Consider the following 19,207-nt stretch of genomic DNA (forward strand, 5'->3'; position numbering starts at 1 on the left):
TTAGAATTGTAATCGTGAAGGAAGTCAGTCCACATGTTTCTATTTACATTTTCTTAACAAAACTTGTTAGGATATTAGAAGAGTAAATTTTGAGATTCAAAGAAAAATTTGAGTTGAATTGTCTATGGCAACCAGTTAATTTCGTTTCACAGTCTGACTTAAACATTTTATTAAAATCTAGAATCTTCTTTGGTTTTTAATCCTCCAGGCAGAAGATGAATTTGTTTACTGGCCAAATAAGGATGAGCCTATAAATTGTGAGAGTTTTAAGGTCACTCTTATGGCTGAAGAACACAAATGTCTGTCTAACGAAGAAAAACTTATAATGCAAGATTTTATCTTAGAAGCTACCCAGGTATGGACTTAGTTTAAATGACAAGCTTTTCATCTTAAGCACATGTTAAATATATGCCAATTTAAGAATCTCTCCTAGAAATAAAAAGAAGGAATCTGATTTCTTACAAATTGAGACAGATTACCCAAATAATAAATTTTACCTCACTTGTCATTTTCATTTTCAAAATCTTATAGAATCATTAAACAATTAGCCATCACTAAACTCTACCATCCCTGACTTCTACACACACAGGAAGTCAAAGATTTCTCTTTTACTCCAAAGCAGTTACTGATGGAAGTTAAGTTGAAAATAAAGAGAGTAAAAAATAATTTCATTAATCCTAATTCTCATGTTTTAAGGCAAGTCCTTACCTTGTATTCTCCTAAGTAAAATGGGAAAAATATTACCTACCAAAAAAAGCTTACTGCTCTCTACTGATGTACAGAGGGTTGTTAAGTGAAGAACTGCTTTGAAAACATGCAGTGCAATGAACTAGGGTTGTTTTACTAGACTCCTGATTATCTACAAGGCACCAATTTGAATTCTTTGTCAATAACTATTTCTGTGATTACAGCACAGTTCATAAATTATTGCACAGCTCCTGTGAAAGACTGAAAGATGCTAATAATGATGAGTAAAGCATGCGAAATTCAGAGGACTTTCTCAATCAGAAAAAAAATAAATCATGTTTTAGATGGTTTAAATGTTTCACTTTACCCTAATTCTGAAACTGGTAAAACATATAGGGTACATAAGAAGATTGAGTATTCACTAGAATATTTGACCAAAACTTATAAAATTGATAATGCAAATACATTGTTTTCTAAATGTTTTATACTTCTACCTGAAACTGATGTTTTATATTTTGTGAGTCAAGGGTCCAATTTTATTATTTTTGTGTGAATAACCATTGTTCCAGCATCATTTATAGATCAACAATACCAGTTCAGTCATAAATCAAATTTCTATATATGTATAAGCCACTTTGGGAAACTGGGGATCAGAGGTTTAAGAGATTTAAAGTCACATGACCTGGTTTGGTCACTTAATAAGCAAAGATCAGAACTGGGACTGCAGTGGAAACCATGTCTTCATCCTCCGTATTTCCCACACCGTGTCAAGCAATCTTATTCTTCCCTTAGTTAAACCCGAGTAATGCTGGTATTTGAAGAAGTCTATGCTATTTTTTTCTTTTTTCTTTTTTTTAAATTTAAGTATAGTTGATGTACAATATTATATAAGTTACAGGTGTACGATATAGTGATTCACAATTTTTAAAGGAAGAAGTCTATGCTATTTTTAAAACGAATTTTAAAACTGAAGATTTCTTTTTGTAAGTTTAAATTTATCGGCACAGATACATCTTTGTTCATGATTTGATTGGCAAGATAAGCCCACCGACAAGGTTTATTTCTGAATAAAAAAGAGATCACCTCTGTACATGGCAAATGTGGTGTCGCGGCAGTTTCTCCCTTCCATGATGGAGGACAGGCTGCAACTACTGCTGCTCACTCAGCGTGTTTTTTGGTTTTATTGCCTTCCTATAATTCCTGATTTTCCTCAATTCCTCTACACACCAACCAGTATGACACTTTCTAAAACAGTAATTTTTATCTCTTCTTATAGGATGATTATGTACTTGAAGTGCGGCATTTTCAGTGTCCCAAATGGCCAAATCCAGATAGCCCCATTAGTAAAACTTTTGAACTTATAAGTATTATCAAAGAAGAAGCTGCCACCAGGGATGGGCCCATGATTGTTCATGATGAGTAAGTTCCACACTTTAAATCAATTCACACCGGACATTCTCTGTGTGTATGTATATTTCTGCTGTCTTTGTACTAACCTAATGCTTAGCACCAATCGTGAATTGTTCAGCCAGGGTGGATTATCTGCTTCTCATGGACAGGGTTAACACAGAATAGTTTTGGGGTTTTTTTCCGCTTCTCTGGGAGCTCCTGTTGAAGGCAGAAAATGTGTGCACGATCACAAGCATCTGCTGTTGCATTCTACACTAAGAACACTTTGTGTGAATGAGTCAGTGTTTTAGAACCTGAATTTTCAGGTGCTAACCAGCGAGGCGTCTCTCAGCCATTGGCTTCCTGGGATAGGAGTAAAATTGATATATTTTTTATTTACCAGAAACAGGAATTTTTATCCAATAGATCTTTCCAAGTTTCAGTTGTGAACAAATAAAAAATGCATATGCTGGAATCATGTTATATATCAATACATATTATATATGATGCATATGATAATATTACATAATATATATTATAACCTCAGTCAGATCATTTTGATTTACTGCCAACCCCTTCCATAGTATAAAAATAAGAAATGTATCACCAAATATTGAACTTCTATAAAGTGTCTCATTACTAATATCATGAACACTCCCCAGTGATTAGAAGTAAACCACAGTTCCATGCACTATAAAGTAATGAGACAATTTATTAAAAATTTCAGTGTTCTTACTGCAGAATTATCAAGGCCATGTGCTCTGTGAGTTCCACATGTGAACATTTGATGCATCTGAATGGAGTCTTTGTCCCTTCCATTTGTTTCCAGGCATGGAGGAGTGACAGCAGGAACTTTCTGTGCTCTGACAACCCTCATGCACCAACTAGAAAAAGAAAATTCAGTGGATGTTTACCAGGTAGCCAAGATGATCAATTTGATGAGGCCAGGAGTCTTTGCTGACATTGTAAGTAATAAAGCAGCGAACCAAACTTTTCTCATTAGAGCACAAGTTACTTTCTAGAGGCTACCAAAATTGTTTTGTCCTGTATCAAAAAAGATCACATTGATAGTATTAGCATGTAGTTTTCAAGCTGAATTATGTTCAGTTTGCAATCCATAGAACTGGAACAATAAACATTTAAAGTTTATTTTCCAGAAAATTGATGGATCAAAAATTTTAAATATCATTGTGTGCCTTTTTGGAAGGCTTATTGTAATTCTGAAAAATATCCTCAGTAGAAGCACCAACTAATCTGATTTATCCAACAAAATAAATAGTTATTTTCCCGGGGTTAGGGGTCTACATAGCCTCAAAGAAGAGTCAGAAGATAGACTTCAGCTGTTCACCTTTTTCTCAAGCCAAATTCATTTTCTGAACTTAAGAAGTAGCTAATTCTGGGGGTAGTTTTAAAAAGAGAGAGAGACACTCGTACAATCAAGAAAGAGCATAGCACATCTGGAAAGGTAAGTCTCAACTCTGAGAATAATTTGGAAGTTTTTTTATTATAGAAACAAGGGCTAGAAAGACAATAGGGAACTTTGTGCAAATGCCCCAGTGGGAGAAGCTTAGGTGGATGCAGAAGTCATAGGCTCACCTCCAGCTTCCTGGTCTGGATATGTGTAAGGGCCTTATAAAGAGTCCATCTTCAAAGCTCTAGCCCAGACCAGCTGGCCAGAGAGTAAGGTAACCCTTGTGCACATGCACTTCAGAAGAGCCCTTATTGAAAGTCTCATTCAGGAGAGTTGAGTTGTATCAAGCTTGTCTTGTATGAAATTGCTTTCGGCGGACTAAACTTATACCCAAGTTTCACAAATGCATTTAATGAGGCGTGTGGGCCTAATGATTTTCTACTACGGAACCAGCCACTTGCTCATGTTCTTTGCAACTACCTTCCCCCACCTCACCATCCCCAAGTTGGCATCTGTAAGAGAACAACTACTTTATTCTTCTGTGTGTCTCTACCGTGAGACCACAGCAGGGTACACAGGCACACACTGTCCTTCTCACCAGGCAGGACATAAGACCCGTCGGGCTGGTAGAGTGTGAAGCATACTTGGTAAACAGTGGGTCTTGTGAAAGGCCTGCATTCCTCATGAGCTCCTGGGCTGACAATGCAGTCCTGAGACCTCTTCATAAGTAGACAAACCCAACAGATTTTGTAACAAAAGGAGAAAGGAAAATGAGTAACGTAGTGGGTTACAGGAGCCTAGTGCCAAAGGGTTTACACACAAGTTGATAAATCAGTATCAGAACCTTATCACATCACCTTCTGATTCCATGAAGTAAATGAATAAGCATGGAGTGTTTACCATTGGCAAATGTAGTGGGCCAGTGTTCTAGGTCAATGAATGTTGGCTAATTATAGAGCCACTTTAAATTTAATCAGAAAGAGACATTAATATGGATGGTGTACCTCTGCTGATTATAACAGAGCCCTTAACACAATGCCTTTCTATGACAGTGGCAAAGGGTGACTAAAAACCTTGCTTCTTTTTACAAACGTATGTCCTCAGTGAGCTTCCTGTTTCTGACCTCCCATTCTCTGTTCTGCAGGAGCAGTATCAATTTCTCTACAAAGCAGTCCTCAGCCTTGTGAGCACGAGACAGGAAGAGAATCCGTCCACCTCTCTGGACAGTAATGGCGCAGCGTTGCCTGATGGAAATATAGCCGAGAGCTTAGAGTCTTTAGTTTAACATGGAAAAGGGTGAGAAGAGTCCACATCTGGGCATTGCTTTCCTCTTTCTAAAATTAGACAGGAAAATTAGTCCAGTTCTTCTGTTATCTGTTTACTTCACGTCACCTGACAGTAACTATCATGACATAGGATTCTGCTGCCAAGTTTACATCATTAACAATGTGTGCCTTTTTGCAAAACTTCTTGTGATTCACTTACTGTGTTTAAACTAAAATGATTGAAATTTACCGTATTTCTAAGAATGGAATTGTGGTATCTTTTTTTCATATTGATTTTAACAGAGAATTTCAATTTATAGATATTAGGAATTCCCAACTACAGAAAACATGTTTGTTTTTAGTGTCAAATTTTTAGCTGTATTTGTAGCAATCATCAGGTTTGCTAGAAATATAACTTTTAATATAGTATACTGTAAATAAAACACTCTGTTCCCTATGATATTCAACATTTTACAACCACAGTATTCACCTAAAGTAGAAATAATCTGATACTTACTGTAAATACTGCTCTAGCATCTCCATGGACCAAATTTATATTTATAATTGTAGATTTTTATATTTTACTACTGAGTCAGTTTTCTAGTTCTGTGTAATTGTTTAGTTTAATGTTGCAACTCATCATCTGGTCTTACTCTGTGAGTCTTCTGATATTGTTTTGTGTTGTGATTAACTCTGTTTTAGCATGTAATTTTAACTTTTATGGAAAATAAAAATACATTTGTTTTGAAAGAAGATGTTTTTATGAGAATAACACCTTACCCGACATTGTTTAAATGGTTTTTATCCAAGACATTGCAAAAATAAATATAAATATTGCCATCAATTTGTGTTTGCTTGTGGAGTGCTGAGGCATGTGTAGCAGAAAATTGTGGACATGTTCCCTCTGAGATTATGGACGTGAAAGAAGGTTGATGGGATGGGACAGTGTATAGAGCTGATTCCCAAACTGTGCCTTAAGGCACACAGGAAACTCACAAAATTGAACATTTTTGAGGACAACACAGCAATGTGCACTGACACTACACAATTACTACTATTAAATTATTTGGCTCTAACTACTTAATAAACAGAACCATTATGTATTTCCTTTGGTTTAGGGGAGCTATGAAAATGTTACTCAGAAGCTGAGGGCATGATGTACCAAGAAATGTTGGGAAACTGGTTTAGAACCAAGCTGGGAGTTAGAAACGGGCAGATTTGCCAGCCAGGGAGAAGCTAAGCTGGTTTGGGAGCCAAATGGGTGAATGGACAAGGACCAGGAGGTCCTAACTCCCAGAGTGGAAGAAGGTAAGATGTCCTAGGTGACAACCCTATTGTCAGTATTTAAGAGCTATGTGGAGGTGAAGGGCAGGAAAACAGGGAATCATGGGTAACAAGCCTGCTCTGATACTGGAAGCAGTCCCCTGCCTCAGCCAGGAGTGTTTTAGAACACTGCCCGGAAAGGAGGCACCAGTCCCCAAGAACGCCCAGGTCAGTGCCTAAAGCGAGAGGCCAGGAAAAGTTTTGTTGAAACCAGTGGTTCTCAGAGTATGGTTCCCAGACCAGCAGCATCAGAAAAACCCAGGAACTTGTCAGAAATGCAAATCCTGGATTTCCATCCCAGATCTAAAATATCAGAAACTCTGAGGCAGGAACTCAGCAATCTAATGCAAGTTAAAATTTGAGAACCACTGCTCCTTAGCAACAACAATTCAGAGAGCCTCTAGTTTCCTCAAGCAATATCAGGAAAATTTCACCAAATCCTTAAAATAGAATCAAAATTTATGTTTCTACTTCTTTAGCTTTGCTTTTAAAGCAATAGTCATGAAGAGTTATGAAATAGAAAAAGATTCCAACAAATAGTGTCACAAATCACAAAATATTGGGGCTTCCCTGGTGGCACAGTGCTTGAGAATCTGCCTGCCGATGCAGGGGACACGGGTTCGAGCCCTGGTCTGGGAAGATCCCACATGCCGCGGAGCAACTGGGCCCGTGAGCCACAATTACTGAGCCTGCGCGTCTGGAGCCTGTGCTCCGCGACAAGAGAGGCCGCGATAGTGAGAGGCCCGCGCACCGCGATAAAGAGTGGCCCCCACTTGCCGCAAGTGGAGAAAGCCTTCGCACAGAAACGCAGACCCAACACAGCCATAAATAAAATAAATAAAATTAGAAAAAAGAAAAATGCTCCCTATTTAAAAAAAAAAAAATCACAAAATATTGATAAGTACTGACCTACAGGGTATAAAAAAATTAACATGCTTCTTTCTCACCCTCCCAGGGAGGAAGGCCAGAAGGTTAATTTTGATTCCTTGGTTGCTTTTCTAGCCTTGTCTCCTAGTCCTCTTGTTTTACAGTTTTGTTTCCCCATAACTCACAAAGTCTAATCTGAACAAGGAGTCCATGTCACAATTATTTTTTCTATTTTTCCATTTGCCTTTGTCCCAGGAACAAATGGCCTTTGAAGGGATAGAAAATTTTTTTTCCTTCATGGTTTTTTTATTAGTGAGGTATCTTGTAGAGTCTCTTCCAAGAGACAGTAATGTTGCAAGTGCAGGTATGATAATCAAGTATTTTATAGACAAATTCTAATAAAAATACCCTGAAACCAATAAAAAAGACAATCCTGTCGGATATAGCAATCTTCCTCATCTTATGAAGCTTAACTCTGAGACAATAATCAATTATGAGAAGTGAAAATAAATGAAGCCTAGTAAGTCTTACCCAATTATTTACATCCTTTACCAAAATTTCATATAGTTTTACTGCATTCACAGCTTTTATCCACACATTGTTTTATTACATAATTGTGGCCTTGTTATGAATATATTTTTATGCTGCCTTTCATGTTGTTACATAGGCATTTTTATTACACATAATTTATAAACCTATCATTGTTACTGTATAATATTCTATCTTGTATAGTGGTTTTCAAACAGGGATAGTATTGCGCCCCAGGGGACATTTGGCAGTGTCTGGAGACATTTTTGGTTTTCGCATCTGAAGGGGATGTGCTGCTGGCACTTACTGGGCAGAAGCTAGAAATGCTGCTAAACGTTCCGAAATGCACAGGACAGCCCTCGCAACGAAGAATCATACAGCACAGCATGTCGGTGGTACCAGGGTGGAGGAACCTGCCCTCATGATGTACCGGGGCTCTTGTGATCATTTTCGTGATGTCAGCTGTTTAGGCTCTTTTCAGATTCTTCCTAAACTACAAAACTATGGTAAACATTTCTTTATGTAAAAGCCTTTTACCATATTTAGGATGTTTCCTTAGTACCAATTCCTGTAAGTGCCAGTTGGCGAGAAGATTGTATGAATATTTTTATGTGTCTTAATACCCTTTGGCTTTCCAAGAATTGTACACCTCCCGTCTCCTTACCCTGCTTTTTCTCTGGAGCGCATTTTGCTTCCTGACATATTTTTATTTGTTGTCTGTTCCCCCCCACCCCCCCATTAATATCTAAGCTCCATGAGGAGAGGAACTTTGGCTCTTGTAAACCTCTGTATTTCCACACCTAGAACAGGACTGGGCACATTAAAAACACTCACTACATTTTAGATAAATGAATGAATAAGGAGTGAATTAATGAATGAATTGGGGCTGTTTTGTTTTGTTTTACCTAGGACAAAAATGCTCTTTAATGATCCTGGGAAACCTGACACTCTGTAGGTAGTGTTCCTCAACATACAATAAACGTATCAATTTTGACCCACTTTCTTTTTCTGTAGCACCTTTGTAAATTAGCCCAATTGAAAAATGGTGTTCTATACAGACTTTATCGCCAATGTTAAATCACGTAGAGCGGTTCTGCAATCTGCAGAGAGGTATTAAAGACGAGCATGATCCATCTATTTAGCTAAATGCACCGGAACTATATATAATCCATCGTGGTTCTCAGTCTGATACTACCTGAGAATTTATGGCAGCTGCTTCTTCATATCAAATTAATACAAATATTTAATATGTGCACGTTCTACTCAATATTACACCATAGGACTCTTACTTAATTTTCACATTTCTCATCTGAAAGCCCCTAATTTGTTAGCGTCTAAAATGACTTTAATAGACAAAACTTAGAAAATAAGAAACCTTTATAAGCAGATACATTTTAGTTTCTTAGAATTGAATTCCATTCATAAATAGCACATAGAATCAGAAATACTAAGTATTTATTGAATTAAAATGAACTTTTTAGGGAAAGTGGGAAAAATATACACATTTGTCAAGATAAACAAAAACACTTTTATTATTATAAATCATGATTAATTATCATCCACTCACTGGCTAATTGCAAAATATTCTTGTATGTTAGAGGGTTCCTCCTCATTAGTACAATATTGGTGTGTTAGAGTAGGTGGTATTAAATGTTAAGGCATATAAATGAAACACACTACACTGGTTTTAAAAATCCAAACATCCGGGACTTCCCTGGTGGCGCAGTGGTTAAGAATCCGCCTGCCAACACAGGGGACACGGGTTCGAGCCCTGGTCCGGGAAGATCCCACATGCCGCGAAGCAACTAAGCCTGTGGACCACAACTACTGAGCCCGCGCGCCTAGAGCCTGTGCTCTGCAACAAGAGAAGCCCCCACAATGAGAAGCCCAGGCACTGCAAGGAAGAGTGGCCCCTGCTCGCCGCAACTAGAGAAAGCCCGCGTGCAGCAACGAAGACCCAACGCAGCCAAAAATTTAAAAAATAAATAAATAAATTTATATATATATAAAAAATCTGGCATTAAAGTTAACAAGTTTTTTAAGGTAATCATTTTTAAAAGGAAAAAATAAGATTTAGAAGTGGGAGTAAGAAAAACTGTGTGTGAGATTGAAACTTCTTGTTACGTACACAATAACAAACTCCTAATCAGCCTGTCACCTGGGACGCATTCTAAGCAGCTCAAGACACACAGCCTGACCTTTGAAAAACTTCCCGAATATGCTAATTTGTAATCCTTTCCTCTGAAGCTTTGGACATGACTTTCTCAGATTCCTATTATCTTGCTTCAATCCTAGGGGAGTTGCTTTAGTTCTGAATTATCCACATGGAGAAATGAACCGATGCAAGTAATTTTTTCCTTGCTGCTAACTTGTTTAATGAAGGTGTGTATTGAAAACTATAGCATTAAGGTTCCTAATGAAAACTATTAGAGAAGTCTCTTATAGCACCTTTACTTCAGGTAAGTGTTTTAAAGGACTCGGGAAGTTAAAAGCACATTTCTTGGGCTTTTTAGAGAGTAAATGAAAAACATTCCACATTTTGTTTATACAGTATGTCTAGTTCTAATCTCACAGGATACATAAAAATGTTCAAAGAACCACCTGGAGAAAAAAAATGAAATAGTTAGAAAATAACTAAGGCCAATGAGGAAAAATTGATAACTGGGGTCATTTACTGTATATTCACAGAATCCACCTACATGCCACTCTCCTTCTGGGGTGCCTTCCTGTGGCAGATTGTATTTTCCAAAAATAGCTCAACAACAGCTTTCAGCCCACATGTGACTCGTTGAAACTCATCCCAGTGAGAGGTGGATCTATGGTCCCTTGCCTTGAATCTGGATGGACTTGTGACTACAATGAGTGATGCTACGTGATTTCTGAGGTTAAGTCATAAAAGGCAACACAGCATCTGCCTGATTCCCTTGGATGTTCACTCTTAGAAGAGCACCACTATCCTTTGACAAACCCACGCATGGAAGATACATGTGGAAAGAAACCAAGGTCCTGGTCCACTGCCCCACCTGAGCTAGAACCAACTTGCAAGCATGGGAACAAGCTGTGTTTAAGTGGATCCCCCATCTCCCAGCCAAGTGAGACTGTGGGGGACACAGACAAGCTGTTCTCACTGAGCCATGCCCAAATTGCAGCTTGGCAAATAGATAACTGTTGTTTTAAGCCATTACATTTTGAGGTAGCTGGTTCCACCGTGAGAGTAACCAGAACACTTCTTATTCACTTCATTTAACTTTGTGAGGCATATTTTCTCTTCCGTAAAGTCAGAAGCCTGGCCAGATGATAATTTTGGCCCTTTCTTCCCTACAATCACTTTACAATTCTCCTTATGGAGCAGATATCTCAATGGCTTCTTCGAGAAACATGGATCCTGAGGAGTCTTCCAAGTGTATCCAAAAGATTGAAAAAACCTCAAAGGTAAAATTGCATTATCTTTAACATAAACTTCAAACAAAAATGTTATTGCGAAAGAGTTATTGCAGAAAAAAAACCTAGTGTTTTTGAACATGTACTAGGTATCAGGCTTTTCTCTTACATTCTCTCAGAAACTTTATAACCATGCTGTGAATTACTGTTGTCCTCAGTTTATGGAAAAGGAAACAGCTAATATGTTGTAGAACCAATCACACTGCTTCTCAGAGAAACTTCTAAGTGTCTCATGAGTCTAGGATGAGGAAAGCTGGAAATATAAATATCAGTATTATCTGGAGGAAGCCAAAAAAAGGCAGAAAGACCTGGAAGATGTGTGCATTAAGTCTACCAAAATGGTTAGACCAGGGATTCACAAACTGTGGCTCAGGGGCCACATGCTTCTAAGTACAGTATAATCTACCCATCCATACCCAGATCCTACCACCACCACCACCTTTCCTATTGAAATTTCTGGTAGAAAACTTGTTGCTGAGAGCCAATGCAGTGTTTCACTCTCTATATCTTTACTCAAGCTTACTGACATTTCCTTTTCTAGCACTAACGTTAGACACCCCCCCTTCAATCATACCCCCTTTATCACTCAGTTAAAGCCCAAACTAGTTATTATCTCAGTGGGTTCCTCCTCCCACCCAAGGTGCTAGTTCCCTAGTTCCCATGCCATCTGGGTGCTCATCCAGACCGGGGGTGGAATCAATGCGACACAAGTGTTATTTCCTAATTGATTATGTTAAAATCAATGTTGTAGTTAAAAACAAAAAACAAAAAACTGCCATAACAGTTATGTCTTTACTTGTTAATAGATTATTGATCTCCATTATTGATATTTTTGGCAGGCGGGACCAGGTCGTAATCAACTTTGATCCTTTTCCAATAGCATAGATGCTTTCTCAACTGCCATATGTCCCACATATAATACCTGCTTATTTCGATGGCAGAATTAGTTTCCTATGCCAGAATATGAGCACAGCCCCTCAGAAATTTTAAGTTATATCCCTAAACAGAAACATTTCTTTCCTCCAAGGAGAAAAAAAGTTTTATTTGTACATCTTGATACATAATTCACACAGCATGCAATTCACACAAAGTGCACAATTCAGTGATTTTTAGTATATTCACAGAGTTGCACCTCCTACCACAATCAACTCTACAACATTTTCACCTCCCCCCAAAAACCCCCAAACTCATTAGCAGTCACTCCCACTTGCCCCCAAACCCCCCAGCCCTAGGCAACCACTAATCTACTTTCTCCATATAGAGATTTGACTATTCTGGACATTTCAAACAAATGAAATCATACAATATGTGGCTTTTCATGCCTGGCTTCTTTCACTTAATGTTTATCCATGTTGTAGCATGTATCTGTACTTAATCTCTTTTTAATTGCCAAATAATATTCCATTGTATGGATATGCCACATTTTGTTTATTCATTTATTATTTGATGGGCAGAAATAGAGATAGTTTTACATCTTGTTTTGATTTCTGGCTGTTATGAATAATGCTGCTATGAACATCTGTTTACAAGTTGTTGTGTGGACATATTTTCATTTCTCTAATACCAAAGAGTGGAATTACTGGAGATCATATGGTAACTCTATGTTTAACCATTTGAGGAACTGCCAAACTGTTTTTCCAAGCAGTTGTACCATTTTATATTTCCACCTGCAGTTTATGAGGGTTCCAATTTCTCCACATCTTCACCAGCACTTGTTATTATTTTTTCACAGTAGCTATCCGGGTGACTTTGAAGTGGTATCTCATTGTAGGTTTGATTTGTATTTCCCTGATAGCTAATGTATGTTAAGCATCTTTTCATGTGCTTATTGGCCTTTTGTATATCTTCTTTGGAGAACTGTTAATTCCGATCCTTTGTCCGTTTTTTTTTAACTGGGCTCTTTGACTTTTTCTTGAATATAGTAGTTCTTTACCTATTCTAAGTACAAGTTCTTCTCTCACTTGGTATATGATTTGCAAACATTTTCTCTCATTCTGTGGGTTGTCTTTTGCCTTCTTGAGGTATTCTTGGAAGCACAGAAGTTTTTAGTCATGATGATACCCAATTTATCTATTTTTTTTCTTTCACTGCTTGTGCTTTTGTTGTCATTTATTTAAGAAAGCACTGCCTAATCCAAGGTCATAAAGATTTACACCTATGATTTCATCTAAAAGTTTTATAGTGTTTGCTCTCATATTTAGGTATTTGGTCCATTTTGAGATAATTTTTATATGTGCTGTGAGGTAGGGAGTCCAACTTTATTCTTTTGTATGTGGATATCCAGTTGTTTCAGCACAATTTGATGAAAAGATTATTTTCCTCAATTGAATTGTCCTAGCACCTTTTTCAAAAGTCAATTGACTGTAAATATGAGAGTTATTTCTGGACTCTCAATCTATTCCTATTTTACACTTTTTCTTAGAATTGTTTTCTTAATATTACTTTTGCTTCATTCATTGATATTGTATACAAATACAATCAATTGTTGAATATTAATCCTGTATCATGCAACTTCACTGAACTCATGTATTAGTTCTAATGTTTTCTTAGAGTATTCTTTTGAATTTTCTTTGTATAACATTAGAGATAGTTTTACATCTTCCTTTCTAATCTGGATGTCTTTTATTTCATTTTCTTGCCTAATTGCCCCAGCTATACCCTCCAGTACAAGGTGAATAGAAATGGCAAGAGTATACATCCTTGTCTTGTTTCTGATTTTAGGGGGGAATCCTTCAGTCTTTCATCATTAACTATGATACTAGCTATGGGTTTTTCATAGATGCCCTTTATCAGGTTGAAGAATTCCCTTCTATTCCTAGTTTGTTGAGTGTTTTTATCATAAAAGCGTGTTGGATTTGTTGAATGCTTTTCCTGTGCCTAATGAGGTGATCATGTGGATTTTGATTTAGTCTTACCTATTTCCTTTTCCAAACATTAAAAGAAAGCTATAAGAAATGTCACTTTCTAAATGAATCATAATTTTACAAAAAGGCATAAAATAGTATTATTGCAAAGCTTTGGTAATCTAAAAGCATCCAACTGAATCAGTTTGAAAAATAAAAGCAAAAGAAAAATAAAGCTGCATGAAGAAATTTTTTTCTTACTAAAAAGATAAAACTTCATCTGCTAATTATCAGAAAATATATTCTTGTAAGAAAAAAGCTGCATAATAAATTAACAAGTAGTACAATCATTATCACTTTTACATACACATGAAAAAATACATGATAGAATTATTAAAGTTCCCTGGTAATTACCGGCATCTCTTGTTCCAAATGTTTTCATATTAAAATAGAGATTTATATTTCAAAAACACCATTGTATTGACTTAATCAAAACATATCATGCTTTATGTTTTAAAATATCACATTAGCAAGCATGTTTGTTGCATAAAAGTTCAGAGCTGTGTTGGCTGGGAAGATAAAAACAAAATATAATTCTCAATTATGGTGTGATTGTGCTCTGTGTAGTATACATAATGCCTTCTGCTTTAATTCGCTCCAATATTGGTCCATAGATCTCCTTTGAAAAGGGCCCCATCAGGCCTTTAGCTTGAATTTCACCTAGAAGAAAATAAATTTGTAGTTACCATTTTAAAGGTGGTATGAAAGGTTAACTTCTACAGCAAGAGTCTCCATACAGCAGTAAACTTTGAGTCAACAAATTGTTGGAGACCTATGGATTTTTCAAAATAGCAGCTTAAATGTCCCCTACTAAATTATTACTTTGGGACTTCCCTGGTGGTCCAGTGGGTAAGACTCCGCGTTCTCCATTCAGGGGACCTGGGTTCGATCCCTGGTCAGGGAGCTAGATCCCACATGCATGCTGCAACTAGTAGTTCGCATGCTGCAACTAAGAAGTCCACATGCCACAACTAAGAGCCCACATGCTGCAGTGAAGATCCCATGTGCCGCAACTAAGACCTGGCGCAGCCAAAATAAATACATAAATAAATATTTTTTAAAAATTATTACTTAATCAACACTGTAAGAAAAAGCGGTTAATTGAAAGCACAGCTGGACTTAGGGACAGAGTCTGAATTTATACACTTAACTTCATTAACTACCAAATCAGAGAATAAAGTCTAGTAAGAAAGTAAAGTCAACCTAACTGGTCTGCTTTATTTGCTGATGTCATTTTTTAAAAAGCATAACACCAACAGAATGAAATTAAAACCAGTCTGGTTATTTGGGCACTGGCATCTGTTAGGGTGGCTGAAAGAGTAAGTCTGGGCACTTTCCTTAAAGACTATGATGCCCTCATCCCTCATCACTTCTTCACTCTGGTTCCTCAATAACTAAGTAGTTGGTTTAATTTGATATTAGCTAATATGATACTGTAGATTTTTTCCCCATTATTTCCCATTTATATGTTTTGGTGTTTTTTACTCCCCTCACACCTTCACAGGGGCCAAATGGGGTGTTACATTCAGAGATAATGCTTATTGAATGCAAACATCATCTTAAGGGGAGAGTGGAGGGTTGAAATTTGAATTCATTTAGTTCAAAATATATATTGACTATTGATAATATGTTGAGACATGAGGATTAATAAAACGTGGCCTATATTTTTGAAGATCTGGAAATGAATACCCTCTGCTATTTCAGTGTTACCCCCAAAATACAAAAAATAAGGAAAGAAAAGAAGGCAGTTAACATTCCCTGGGGACCCTTCTATGTGGTAGGAGCTTTATGTATTATTTCACTTTAGTGTCACAACAACCCTATGAATTAGTCATGACAATCCCCACTTTAAAGGTGAAGGAACTCTGACTCAGAGATGCTAAGTAACTTGCACCCCATCACTCAGTCATCTTGCGACTGAGCTGGGACAGAAATCAGGTCTTACTCCAAAGCCAAGGTTTTTTTACTCATCACAAGGTGATCTCCCAGTCAGCCAGTCCTTAGATCTTCTGAACTGGCTCACTTTTAGTGAAAGCCAATGTCATACTCAAGACTAATTATTTGATATCCAGGCCCTGAATGACTTGGAGATAATATGGAGACGGACTTGGTCCCCCAATGAAAGAACTTACCATCAAGTAACATCTTGGCTGCCATAGCAGTGGGTAACCCCACAGTTTTAGCCATAGCTGAAAAACCATTGACATCCCCGTAAACCACAAGATCAATAGTTTTATTTTCTAAATGTCCAGAAGGATGTCTGATTCCAAAGTTGTCTCTCATCACAATCATATCTTTCTCTCCAGGGCCTTAAAATAAATAAACATACAGTTTAAAATGTCGCTATCATTACAACTCCAGTATCGTATTTCATTCCCCTGCTCCTGCCCTTCTGTGCTCATTTCCCTTCCCATTATGTATATCCTTAAACAATTATGTATACTGCTTTTTAGCACAAAGACCAAATTAAAAATTCAAGGAAATGATAACTCTAACCAGGTTCATCTGTCCAGGTGGGAATCACTATAACCCGGTTACAGACACGAGGGTACTGCCGTAGAGGCCATCCCTGCTTCTCCCCAAAACGCTCCTTCAGCATTTCCTGAATGTGTCAAAAACTAAAAGTAAAACTAATGATTTTTTCCTTTGCCATATTACCCAAGTTCACTCTTACTTAATAGTTCTCTTATTCTCCCCTCTGGAAAAAGAGTCCAAGTGTTCTTTCCCCATTCCCACTGTGTGGCTCCTGCCCTTCAGTCTAATTCACTGGTTCTTATGATTCCTCTGCTGGGATGTTTAGCCAATAGCCCACGGCCTACCATAGGAAAGCTTCATGGCCAAATGCTTGGAGAGTGCATCCACGAGAGACTCTGCCCGAGGGACTTGTTCATCCCCAAGTAAGCCCAACCTGAGAAGCACGAGAGACGGCTGCATTAGTTCAAGTCCTATACATATGCTCAGTTGGGAAGCAGAAGGGAACGCTCACTGGATTTTGTCTTGAAAGGGCAGAATCACAAGATGACAGTTCAAGTTATTGGACTCTCAAGTTATTGTAAAACAGTAATAATGAGAGTAATGTTTTAACCTTTAGAATCATCCCCAGACTCTCCCAAGAGTGTTGCCTGGAGCTAGACCTGATGCATTGTAAGTACACACTGTTGCAAAGCTTTTCATGAGATTAATTTACAGGTTAGTTCTCCCACATGAAGGATACCAGCAGAATGGGCCACAGCCACATGAATAAGTGTTTTAAAGTAGTTAAAGGAAGACTGGGAGAATGTCCTACAGGAGAGAAAAAATATCCCACCTTTCTCAGGAACTGAATAGTGAAGCTGCTCAAAAATAAGTATTTCCCAAGTTATAATTGCCATTGAATTTCTCACTTTATCTACTTTTTATCCCCACATGAACATGGTATGTGGTAATCTCTCTACAACAGGCCAACATTAGAGCAGCAAATTAATCAAAGACAATGTAAAATGTTTGCTTCTATCTTGACTTTTCTTTGACTAGAAAGCACTAAGTAATCATTGATCCAGTATTTTGCTCTAGGTTGACTGGTGGGTACCTACCATTCAACAGCCTCCAGCTGGGTATTGTCTCCTTCTAGTTTCTTAAAGACAGCTTCCTTAAGCACATCACACTTGGAGGAGGATGAAATTCCCACTAGATCACAGAGGAGCTCTTTCTGGTTAGAAAAACAAAGATACAAATTCTAAGTTCCAAATAAAATAAAAAATGAGCTGAGATATTATCCTATTAAGACATTGGACCTCAAAAGAACCTCAAATTTTAAATTAGAAATAATTAGAAATAGTAGATTGTGGCACACACATGTGCATACACACATCTGCACACCCACACATCAATAAATGCATGGTATTTCAGAATGATATTTCAGCAATAAAAGAGTCATAACACCAAATCAATACCAAAAAGGTGATACCATATTTACCATCACATTACCTACCTTTGCAGGTCCTCTCCATCACCTTATCCCTCATTATCCCTCACCGTCCAGAAGTCAATTTTGGACAGCATAGAGTGGAAGGGGCTTATTGCTGTGGTTGCTAGTAGCAACCAGAGTTCTTTTGTAGGTTCAAGAAATGAGGAAGATTGTGCAGATAATAAAATCTCAAAGGAAGAGCACTTAAACCGTGGTCATAGCTTTTTCTAATTTCTAAACAAGACTTTTTCCAGGCTCCCAAGGAAAAAGTTATGTTCTAGATTAAGGATCAACAAACTAGTTCGCAGGCCAAATTGAGCTCACCACCTGGTTTTGTAAATAAAAAGTTTTATTGGAACATAGCCATGCTCATTTGTTTATGAGCTGTCTGAACTGAGTAGCCTGACAGAGACCACATGACCCATAAAAGCCTAAAAAATTTACAATCTGGTCTTTTACCAAAAAAAAGTTTGCCAGTCCCTGTTCTAGACTGTAGCTACCAAGACAAGGGGACCAGCCCCAAGAATGCCTGCATCAACCTTCCCAATCAAACTGCCTCAATATCAGATTCACTATGGATATTTATTCACTCCTGTCCAACAAGTAAATTTATGAAATCTGAAACTTAGATTGAAAAGACTCTCAGATACACAAAAGAACTGAATTTAAAAGCAACTGGCTAACCAGAATACCCAAGTTTCTTTGGGACACTTAATGGGATTAGCAGTATTGATTCTTTTCTCTTTGTGATAAATTTCTAGCATTTCTAGCATTGGAATATGGGCACATTAATTTAAGTTGAATGACCAGCTGGTAACAAGTTAATTCCTGGCAGTTAGTGGAAGCTCTAGATTTTAATACAACACAGACATGGGCATAAACTCAGTAATTAAAAACTCAGATTACTCATGGTTACAAATGGTCAAATAAAAGAACTAATGGGATTCGGGCGCTGGGAATCTAGTTCTGCGATACCACCGGGAGCTCTCCTGCTTTCTCAGTTTCAGGAGCCCCAAGCTTAACTCCTGTCATGGGTCCACCACTTAGACAAGCGGCAGAGCCCAGAGCACAGTGCAGAGAGCGAGCCCGTCTCTGCTCAGGGCTGAGGGAGAGATCAAGTGGTAGAAGTTGCTGCAGGAAACAGGCCCCGAGAGTCAGCGTCTGTGTCCTCTCCATCCTCCCCAAACAATGAAGTTTGGAAAGGGGGGCTTTGGGGCTAGGACTTAACTTCCCGCACATAAGCCACAGAATGGGTTCTTTGCTGGTCCAAACCCACGTTCAAACCTGACCATTTCAGAAGGCATTTCTGAAGGGCAGCAGACAATGTATAATTCCGGAGTCACTCACCCAGCTGAGCGGATTGGCATCAGGTCGAAGGGCAGGAAATGCATCTCTGTTTATAAGACCCAATTTTACAAATCCATTCAAGGCTTTGGCATATCCCTGT

General features: G+C 37.8%; 2 protein-coding genes and 1 long non-coding RNA gene across 7 annotated transcripts in view; 1 reads left to right on the forward strand and 2 right to left on the reverse strand.

Annotated features, from left to right (window-relative positions):
- The window catches only part of PTPRZ1 (protein tyrosine phosphatase receptor type Z1), a 163,004-nt gene extending 157,408 nt beyond the window's left edge, over positions 1–5,596 (forward strand). For all 3 annotated transcript variants that reach the window (XM_082399950.1, XM_082399952.1, XM_082399951.1), the window contains 4 exons: positions 209–355; positions 1,964–2,106; positions 2,906–3,041; positions 4,632–5,596. In XM_082399950.1, coding sequence (XP_082256076.1) covers positions 209–355; positions 1,964–2,106; positions 2,906–3,041; positions 4,632–4,772 — 567 coding nt within the window. In that variant the 3' untranslated portion in view covers positions 4,773–5,596. The remainder of the gene's footprint in view (positions 1–208; positions 356–1,963; positions 2,107–2,905; positions 3,042–4,631) is intronic.
- On the reverse strand, positions 5,104–8,171 carry LOC309632545. The gene is made up of 2 exons (XR_014246970.1): positions 6,981–8,171; positions 5,104–6,645 (listed from the first exon to the last, which is right to left on the reverse strand). It is a non-coding gene; the product is annotated as an uncharacterized lncRNA (long non-coding RNA).
- Positions 8,172–11,932: 3,761 nt separating this feature from the next.
- Positions 11,933–19,207, reverse strand: part of AASS (aminoadipate-semialdehyde synthase) — a 67,446-nt gene continuing 60,171 nt past the window's right edge. For all 3 annotated transcript variants that reach the window (XM_082400011.1, XM_082400013.1, XM_082400012.1), the window contains exons 20-24: positions 19,108–19,203; positions 17,387–17,502; positions 16,634–16,722; positions 15,947–16,123; positions 11,933–14,474 (exon numbers count right to left, since the gene is read on the reverse strand). In XM_082400011.1, coding sequence (XP_082256137.1) covers positions 14,356–14,474; positions 15,947–16,123; positions 16,634–16,722; positions 17,387–17,502; positions 19,108–19,203 — 597 coding nt within the window. In that variant the 3' untranslated portion in view covers positions 11,933–14,355. The remainder of the gene's footprint in view (positions 14,475–15,946; positions 16,124–16,633; positions 16,723–17,386; positions 17,503–19,107; positions 19,204–19,207) is intronic.

Source organism: Balaenoptera borealis (genome assembly GCF_965194805.1).
Source record: "Balaenoptera borealis genome assembly, chromosome: 7".
NCBI classification, from domain to species: domain Eukaryota; kingdom Metazoa; phylum Chordata; class Mammalia; order Artiodactyla; family Balaenopteridae; genus Balaenoptera; species Balaenoptera borealis.